This window comes from Penaeus vannamei, chromosome 1, assembly GCF_042767895.1.
Source record: "Penaeus vannamei isolate JL-2024 chromosome 1, ASM4276789v1, whole genome shotgun sequence".
Lineage (NCBI taxonomy): Eukaryota > Metazoa > Arthropoda > Malacostraca > Decapoda > Penaeidae > Penaeus > Penaeus vannamei.
The window spans coordinates 36,067,945-36,078,218 of NC_091549.1; the positions used below are offsets into that span (position 1 = coordinate 36,067,945).

A 10,274-nucleotide genomic window follows, 5' to 3' on the forward strand; every position below is an offset into this window, starting at 1 on the left:
CCAGATGGGAACCCGATGACGTCACTAGGAAAGGGCGCGAAAAATGTCCAATGGTTCGAATTTGTGTTCGTTGATTTATTTCATTTTATTTTATCTGTCGTTTTTTATTTTATTTTGTGATATTGTTCTTATTTCATAGCTGTTATTTTCTTCGTCGTATTGTTTTATTATCAGGTCAACTATTTGTTTACTTATTTTTTGTTATTATTCCTGTTAGTTTCATTATTGATATTAATATTTACTGGAATCAAAGTTAGGTTAAGACACACCTCTGGCCTTTTTTGTGTGTGTCTTTACATAACTTTTTTCAGTTGTATTTGCAATAGGGGAAATTCCACGTAGGATAAGACACGCCTCTGGTAAACATTTCATAAAAATCTATTCACAACTTTTCGACTTACCCTGCTAGAACAAACAATCAGACGAACTAACCAACGCTACCAAAAACAAGACCTCCTTGGTAATGATAATTATGATTGTAATTATTATTATTAATAATATTATTATTATCATTGTTATCATTATTATTATTATTGATTCTACTAAATATTACTTTAAATATCGTTATTATTATTATCATCATTACAGTTGTTCTTTTATATATATATATATATATATATATATATATATATATATATATATATATATATATATATATATAATCATATATTATATATCATATATTATATATTATATATCTCGATTTTGATATTTAGATAATCGTAATAATGACCGTGGTAACCAATTCCGAAACCAATAACGAGAATGGTATTAGTAATAAACAAAATTAACACCAAACAGAATATGGTGTTATTTGCATCTGTCGAAACAAAAATAATTAAAACATGACAATAAGCTAAGAAAGAAATACCTAAACAAATGATAAATACTGAAATAAGTAAAGAATCAAACAAAAAGGTCGTTTTGCAAGCCGATATTCTTTCCGACAGAATGAACAGAAAAAACGGAGTGTCTTAGGACAATCCCTTGGGGGGGAGGAGGGGGGAGGGGGAGGGAAGGGGAGGAGGGCGGATAAGGAGAGAAAGATGGATAGATGAAGGGGAGAGGGGGAGAGATGGAGAGAGAGATATAGAGTGACCGAAAGACAGAGAGAGAAAAAAAAGAAATTATACATAACATAAGAAAAAAGGTTCGAGTTAGTCAAACGCAAACAAAACAAATAAACAGAGAAAGAGAGAGAGAGAGAGAAAGAAGAGGTCACATCTACTGCCCCTTTTTACCGCCATCCCAAGCTCCCTTCCTTCCTCCCTTCCCTTATTCTCTTCTTCCATTTACTACCACTCATCCCCACCCTTCGCTCATTCCCTGTCATCCCCATTCTCTCCCTCACTCTCACCACCCACCTTCACCATCACCCTCTCCCTCACCCATCCTTACCCTCACCCACCCCTCACCCATTCCACCCACCCTCACCCTCACCCAGCCCTCACTCTCTCTCCACCCTCACCATCCTCTCCACCCATCTTCTCCCTCTCCCTTACCCACCCTCATCCTTCCCTACCCTTACAACCACCCACCCACCCCGCCCCCATCTCCAGTACCCCAGCCTCACCCCCTAAACCCCACCATTTCCCCCTCGAAAAAAAAATCCCCAAATCTCCCCGGAAGCTCGGGGAAATCCCCTAGCCGGCTAGTGAAATATGGCGCGGCGGGATAAGACTCCCAAGAGAGCACTTACCGTCTCTATCAATTGGGCAGATTCCTCTTCTTTTTGGGGGGCTTGAAGGGAGGGAGGGAGGAGAGAGGGGGAGGGAAGGGAGGGATGAAGTCGAGTGGAGGGGGATAGGGGAAGGGAGGGGAAGGATGAGGCAGGAGGGTAGGGAAAGAAGGGTGATGGTGGGGGAGGAAAAGGGGCGGGGTGGGAGAGCGCGTGAGGTGACCCGTGAGCGTTAGGTCAGGGTGGATGACCTCGGGGATGGAGAGAGGGAGAGGTGGAGGAAGAGAACAAGAGAGAGAGGGAGAGAGGAGGAGGAGGAGAGCAAGAATGAGAGGGAAGGAAGAGGGTAAGAGAGAGACGGGGAGAAGAAAAGAGATAGAGGGAGGGAGGGAGGGGAGAGAAATTGGAAACATCAACATAAAAAGGAAAAAGAACTATTGGAGGATAAATAGACAGACACAAAGCCCAATATAGACAAGGAAACAAACGGAGGTTGAAACGAGGACGATGAAGAGAAAGTTAAAGAAAATAGAGTAGAGAGTGAAATCATTTTGAAAACAAAATAACGAAGGGAATAACTGAAATTACAGAAAAAAATAAGAAAACAAAGAAAAAAATTATAGAAAACGAAACATAGGTTGAGAACAAAACAAAAAAGAAAAAATAGTAGAATATATAAAGTACATTTTTACTTTCCGTCATCAGAAACTAATGAGATTTCAGCATTCACGCTGTTGGAAGTTTATGAGGCCATTATGAGATAATGAGACGCCGTTTATAACTAAAAATATTCCAAGAAATGCAGGCGTTACACGAAAATGCGTGAATAGCATATTTGTGCGTAGTAAATATAAGTATAAGTATAAGTAAATAATGTAGTATGAATGTAGACACTGATAGATAAAATCCAATAAATCAGTTAAAAAACATTAATACAATTGCAATTACTTCATCTTAATCAGCTGTTTAAAAAAAGTCATCAAAACAAAGACGAACCGGAAAGCGCAAAACAAGAATACAAACAACATAAAAGAGGGGAAAGACAGAGAAAGGGGGAAAGGCGAGAGAGAGAAAAAAATAGAGAAAGAAAAACACAGCCTAAAAAAATAAATAAATAAAGAGCAGTAGCCCGTCTGGCCTCCGCTCCCTGAGACAATGGTGGGCTGGAGTAATGGGAAGGATTTAGCATGTAATTGAAACGGGAGGGGATGGGGGTCTGCATGGGACGGGGAGGGGGGCCGGGGATGGGGGTGGGGGTCTTGGGATGGGGGACGGAGCGGGGAGGGGGGTCCGGGGTTGGGGGTGAGGGGGGCGGGGAGAAAGGTCGGGATGGGGTTGAATGATGATGTCAGGGTGGGATGAGGTGAGGGGAGAGGGATGGAGTGAGGGGATGAGGCTGTGAAGTGATGGGGTGAAGGGAAGAGGCTAGGAGAGGGGAGGCTGGATAGGGGGGACGAGTTGGGGATGTGGTGGGAGGTCGGGAGCTTGATGAGGGTCGAGGGACCGAGGGGAGGAGAGCGCGAAGAGAGAGAGAGAAAGGGGGGGGAGGGAGGGGCAGATAGGGGTAAATTGATAGACAAACGGAATAAATGAATAGACAAGCGGCAGGACTCTTTCCCCGGCGCTACTATAACCACTTATCATTGGTACTTAATCGGAGGAAATTATGACAGAGCACCGTCCATTCGGCACCAGCACCGGCGCCTGACTGACCCATCACCCCGAGGAGACGTATAATATATAGTTTCTTTACGAGTGACGTAGCCATTGCGACGCCAAGGAGTGCGGCAGTGCGTCTCGAGTCAGAAATTTACGATGCTGATAGAGCTTCTGCAGATGTTGCCGGACAAGTGAGGAGAATGCAGTCGTAAAATAACGTGGTTTAATGATCGGGAAAATACGTGTGCGTTGCGATGGACTGGAGACCCGTTTTCTTTACGGTGTGAGGGGGGACTAATTTGCCTGGGGGATGAATGGTCCGTATTACTATCGTCTTTATAATTTTCTCTCGTCCATATATTGATAATACACATGTTTATTCGCGTGTTGTTTATCTGTACCAAATGATATATCACTTTTTTTTTCTTTTCAACCTACAAGTAATTTAATCGTGTGTTGTGAAGGACTGGGACCCGTTTTCTTTACGGTGTGAGGGGGGACTGATTTACCTGGGGGACGAATTTAGAGATGAATGGTCCCGAATTACAATAGTTTTCATAATTTTCACTCGTCCATATATTGATGATACATATGGAAATTCACGCTTTGTTTACCTGTACCAAATGAGGCATCACATTTATTTTTTCTTTTCATTTTACAAGTAATTGAATCAGATAATTTCAGCTCTAAGACACCTACACAAAATTTAATCAGAAGATGCATTGACCCCGCGCTCTCTCTACACGCCACAGGTCGTTTTCCCAGGTCATTTCCGCCCACTCTAACCCTGCCTCGTTTCTCACAGGTCACCCTCGCTTCATGAACCAGCTGTCATGTGGTATGGAAGTGGTGTCCCTGGCCGGCGAGTGGCTGACCGCCGCCGCAAACACCAACATGTTCACCTTCGAAATTGCTCCAGTCTTCATCCTCATGGAACAGGTATGTCGGTGTTCGTTTGAGGCTTGGTGTTTGTGCGTACGTTTGTTTGAGTTGTGTTGTGTTTGTGTGTGTGTGTGTGTTATAAAAACTGTTCCTTGTGCGAGTGAGCGAACAAGAGAAAGAGAGAGAGAGAGTAAGAGTTAGAGTAAGAAAGCAAGGAAGAGAGAGAGAGAGATGATAGAAATAGAGAGATGATAGAGCGAGTAAGAGTTAGAGTAAGAAAGAAAGGGAGAGAGAGAGAGAGAGAGATGGTAGAGGGAGAGAGTAAGAGTTAGAGTAAGAAAGCAAGAGATAAAAAAATAAATAAAAAAACAAAAATGATTAAATAAAAATCCAAACCTACAAAAAAAGATAATAATAAACCAACCCACCAGCCAGCACACACCACCCATCACCCACTACAACCCCTCCCCTCTCCCCACAGGTCACAATGCGCCACATGAGAGAGATCATCGGCTACAAGCAGGGCGACAGCATCCTGGCTCCGGGCGGCTCCATCAGCAACCTGTACGCCGCCCTCGTCGCCAGGCACAAGATGTTCCCCGAGTACAAGAAGAAGGGCCTGCGAGCTCTTCCCGGCGAACTGTGCATGTTCACGTCGCTCCACGTGGGTTGCCGAGGCTCGCTTTTCCGTCTGTTTATTCATCCGTTTGTCTGTTTCGTTTTGTCGGGGTGATGATCCGTTTCTCTGTTTGTTTATTCATTCGTTTTATCTGTTTTTTCATTTATTGTTTCATTTGTTTATTTGTTTTTTTTTTTCATTTATTCGTTTGTTTATTCATTCTTTTATTCTGTTTATTTAGTCATTCATTTATTTTTCTATTTATTCATTCATTTATTTTTCTATTTACTCATTCATTTATTTTTCTAATTACTCATTCATTTATTTTTCTATCTATTAATTCATTTATCTGTTTATCTGTTCATTCATCTCTCTGTTTCTCCATTCATTCATTCATCTATTTTTTCATGTTCATGTTTATTTGTTTGCTTATTAATCAGTTTATTTATTTATTCATTTAATTATTTGTTCATTTGTTTACAAACTTATTTATTCTGAATATGAATGAATCTCAGGTATCCGTTTCCCGTTCTTTTTCTTATCTTTGTTATCCCTATACTTTTTTATCCGTCTGTTTCGTCTGTTGATCCTCATGCAATATCACTACAGCTATGAAATCATCCTTTTAATTTTAGCCATGCAGTCGTCATTCAGACACACAGAAAATAAATGTACATTAAACAAACACTCCTTTGTGCTATCCATACACACGATTTTTTTTTGTGCGCGAATTGAAAACGAACACGTATTTCTTTTTTGCACGAAATGAAATCGAGCACGAATCTTTTTTGCACGAAATGAAAACGAAAAAAGGAAAAACTTTTCGACTTGCCTCTTTTGCCTTTTCCAGAGCCATTACTCCATGATGGGCACCGCAGCTGCAATGGGTCTTGGCACTGACAACTGCATTGAAGTTCCCGTTGATGAAAAGTAAGTCGTGGTTGGTCACGTGGTCAGGTCTCACTAAACGGATCACTCAGCAAACTAAAATCACTCTTTTATTGTTATACAAGCATCATTGTTATATATTCACAACGGCGGGGATTCTCGCTATATGAAAAGACACAATTTTCCTCGCAGACAAATATAAATGAAATAAAATAGAATAAAAAAATGAGCATCGTATAAGTAGCATCCCATCCCCTTCACACCCTCTCCGTCCCCGCCAGAGGCCGTATGATCCCAGCCGAGCTCGACCGCCTCGTCCAGGAGAGCAAGGCGAAGGGCAAGATTCCCTTCCTCGTCTGCGCCACCGCCGGGACCACCGTCATGGGCGCCTTCGATCCCCTTCACGCCATCGCTGACGTCTGCGAGAAGCACAAACTCTGGTTCCACGTTGATGTAAGTCCGCGTAAAGGAGTTCTGATCCCCTTGTATTCCATTGCCTCTATAGATGCGTTAAATAAATGTGGAATTTTCTCTCTCTCATTTTTTTTTTTCTTTCTTTTTTGAGATAAGATGATCAGTGAAAAGGTGGACAGTAGGATGAAATAGTGAATGATAGAGGGATCGGGAATAAAAAGAATAACTGAGTGGCAGACATACGGAATAAACAAAATCCAGGATAGATAGCTGGGTAGATAGATAGACGGGTAGAGAGAGAGAGATACAGAGACACAGACACAGAGAGACATAGAAAGATAGACAAACAAACAAATGATGAATATCGACACGTAGAGAAAAGAAAAACACATCCAAACACACAACCATACAAACAGACAAAACAAACAAACAAGAACCCCCCCTTCTGACGCCCCTCCCCCACAGGCTGCCTGGGGCGGCGGAGTCCTCCTCTCCAAGAACCAGCGTCACAAGATGGCGGGCGTGGAGCGCTCCGATTCGCTCACCTGGAATCCACACAAGCTGATGGGCGTCCTCCTCCAGTGCTCCACCGTGCACTTCAAAGAGGACGTGAGTGGTTGAGGATTTCACTTCATTAACACCTTTGACTCTTAATGTGAGAATGATGCTGATGAAGATAAAGGTGCATGTTAAAATATGTCTTAAGGGAACCGTCTGTTTTTCTCGACTTTTCGATTTTTCTTGCCGATTTTGATGAGACACTTTTTTTTAGACTCTGGCCTGATCTATGTGGTAGATTTTTTTTCGAAATCGGCCGAAAAAAACAGACGGTTTCCTTAAGAGACCTTATGGTGTCTATGACCGGGTGATCAGGAGTGCAATTTATGAGGCAAATCAAGCAGGACATTTCGTTGGTTGTGGTGAATGTCATAGTTGTAAGGATAGAAATAATAGAAATGGTGATGATAATGATAATGATGGCGATGATAATTATGACGATAATAACAAGAATAATGTTGATGGTGATGATTGTAATATTGATGATAATGGTAATGATAATGATAATATTGATAATCAATAATGATAATAATAATGATAACAGTATCGTCATTAGTATCATAACAACAAGACAACCTCAACATAAAGAAATCACAGCACCCAACACAAAGAAAACACAAAACCAAGCCATAAACCAGCGCCCCTCCCCACCACCCCTAACCCCTCCGCCACCCCCAGGGCCTGTTGATATCCTGCAACCAGATGTGCGCCGACTACCTCTTCCAGCAAGACAAGCCCTACGACGTCAACTACGACACGGGAGATAAGGTGATCCAGTGCGGCCGCCACAACGACATCTTCAAGCTGTGGTTGATGTGGCGCTCCAAGGTGCGTGGTTGTGGGTTGTGGTTGTGGTTGTGGGAGGGAGGGAGGGGAAGGATGGAGGGAGGGAGGGATAGGTAGGTAGGTGAAGGATGGAGGAAGGGAGGGAAGGGCAGGGGGGGGATGGAGGGAGGGATGGAGGATTGGAGGGAGGGGCAGGGAGGTGAGAGATGGAGACAGGGAGGTACAAGAATTTGAAAGATGAAGGGAGAGAGGGAGGGGAGGGACTGAAAAAAGAGAGAAGGGGCAGGGAAGTAAGGGATGAAGGGAGGAAGGAGAAAAAGAGAGAAAGAGAGGGGACCTTTGAACCCCCTGATATAATTCCTCACAGAAGCCCCATCTAACCCTCTCGGGCTGTGCAGGGAGGTGGGCATCTGTCAGAGAATGTTACCAGACCACGTGCTCTTATTTTCATTGTTGGGGTTTCCATATAACTATAAAAACACTTCGGTCTCTCTTTCTAACTAATTGTTGTTGCTCTTTGTTAATTATATTTTTTTCTCTTACTAATTATTTTTATTTCTGATTAATTGAAGCTGCTCTTCATGATTCATTATAGTTGTTCTTCCTTGATTATATCTTTTTTCTTACTTAGTAATTACTTTCGTTCTTTCTTATTAATTGAAGCTGCTCTTCCTGATTATGGAGACTCCTTCCGATGGTCTTGGTTATCGGGAAAGGCTAGATCAGTAGCAAATCGAGGTGTCATGGCGTCTGTTTTGGTGATTGTTCAATGAAAATATAATAAACTCACTATTTTCCATCCATTTAAAAAAAAATGGAAAGACCAAAATGATCGACCATATTCACAAAGCATCCGTAACTTTTGTGACGTCATCAACATAAATCCCATGAGCTTTTTTCCAAAAATAGAATCAGACGCCATGACACCTCCTCGAGTTGCTCCTTGGTTATCAGCATGACTCCCTCCTTGTCATGGCGCCGATTCCTTGCAGGGCGACGAAGGTTTCGAGAAGCACATCGACCATCTGTTCGAGATGACGGAGTACCTGGTTAGGCGCATGAAGCAGCACCCAGACAAGTTCGAATTCCTCAACGACGAGCCCGAGTGCACCAACGTGTGCTTCTGGTACGTCCCCCACCGCCTCCGCTCCATGAAGCCCGGACCCGAACGCCATAAGCTCCTGGGAGAGGTAAGTTCTGGTGATGTTGGTCTGTGTTGTGGGTGTATGGAAGGGGATGTTCGGTTGCTAGAAAGTGCTACGTAGTTTTTTCGTGTCGTGATGGAGATGTAATGCATGAATTTCAGAGGAGAATCTGTCCTGTTTTACCGAATTTCATTCTACCTTGTTTAAGCGAGTAGACTTTGCCTTTGCTGAGCCCCTTTTCCCTTCTACAGATCCAGCCTATCCTCAAGGGCCGCATGATGACCGCGGGAACCCTCATGATCGGCTACCAGCCCCTGGACCACCACCCCAACTTCTTCAGGAACATCATTTCCTCTCAGGCCGTCAGGCGGGAGGACATCGATTTCATGCTGGAAGAACTTGATCGTCTTGGCTACGACTTGTAAAGCCCCTTGACCCGTTGCCGAGGCGTCTCAGCGTCGTAGGGGAAGGAATGGGCAGTCTTGAAGTAGATGCTTCGAAGGTGACCTTCAGCGACCTCACTTCACTGAGGAAGAACTCTTAGAAGAAGGTCACGAGGGATTCTTGAGAAGACTTGGTAGTACAAAGCAGGACTTCCACTCCTGACCCGGCCGAGAGCCACCAGCAATGGTTGCTAGAGGAACCTTATGTTACGCCGAGGACGTCCTCGACACAAATGTATATTGTGGTGACTTGAGGTACACTCTCCTTCCCGAGGAGAACGTACCTCGAGGCTGATACTTGTATTTAATGAGCAGACACTTTCAAAACAACCTGCGGCCACGGAGGAGGGCGCTGAGAGCTTGTTAATGTTGCTATATGTAGTGTTGTCTTAGTGTAGACGCGCCAGTGTCACCACATGTCAGCAATAATGAGGCAAGAGCCGGTTGGCGTCGTGTGCGGGCTCGCCTCGGATTGTAGGAGAATGCGACGTTCAGTGGAGACCGTTCGTGCGACCCGAAAGTGGACAGGGTCAGGTGCAGGCTGAGCCCCAAAACCGGCTTGCAAGAGGCCAGGGCTCAAGTGTACGGTCGGGGCCCCGCGCACGCGACCGAAAGCAATAAGGGTACAATCAATAGCTTTTCGTACAGTCACTGCTAAATATTGGTTGAGGTACTGTAGGAACGAGCAGACTGGGGTGGCTCCATCATAGCAACCTGGTGAGTCTGATCATGGCTCAACCCCCGAACCCAACCCCACACTTCCCTACAACTTTACCCTCGACTTACGTAATGTCATATCAGGGTTTACGTAATTTACCGACTCACCGCTGAATTATTTCTGAGACGAGTAATGTACTTGGAGGAGACAGAAGGGGTAAATAAAAAGAGCAAAGGAGAAAATGAGATGCAATGTTCTGTAAGTGTGAAATGTTATGGAGTGTTTGGAGAAATATAAAAGTAATAATTATAGGATTAGGCACATCACCGAAGTGATAAGGATTTGCAACAAAATTTACCTCTTCAAAATTTCTAGAAGTCGTGACTCTAAACTATGCAGTTTCCACCTAATGCAATTGTCTTGAAGAACTTGACACACTCATTTGCAGAGTAAACATTTCATCCTTTAAGCATTATTGCAACAGATATTCACATGCACATTTCAAGAACACTCATACACAAAACCAAAGGCCTCATGCACTCTC

General features: G+C 43.5%; 1 protein-coding gene across 1 annotated transcript in view; it reads left to right on the forward strand.

The window, feature by feature from the left end:
* Window positions 1–9,957, forward strand: part of Gad1 (glutamate decarboxylase) — a 91,067-nt gene extending 81,110 nt beyond the window's left edge. The window contains exons 3-10 of the mRNA XM_027378507.2: window positions 4,143–4,276; window positions 4,701–4,883; window positions 5,689–5,768; window positions 6,008–6,179; window positions 6,606–6,749; window positions 7,377–7,526; window positions 8,477–8,674; window positions 8,881–9,957. Of these exons, the coding sequence (XP_027234308.1) occupies window positions 4,143–4,276; window positions 4,701–4,883; window positions 5,689–5,768; window positions 6,008–6,179; window positions 6,606–6,749; window positions 7,377–7,526; window positions 8,477–8,674; window positions 8,881–9,054 (1,235 nt within the window). The 3' untranslated portion in view covers window positions 9,055–9,957. The remainder of the gene's footprint in view (window positions 1–4,142; window positions 4,277–4,700; window positions 4,884–5,688; window positions 5,769–6,007; window positions 6,180–6,605; window positions 6,750–7,376; window positions 7,527–8,476; window positions 8,675–8,880) is intronic.
* The last annotated feature ends 317 nt before the right edge of the window (window positions 9,958–10,274 follow it).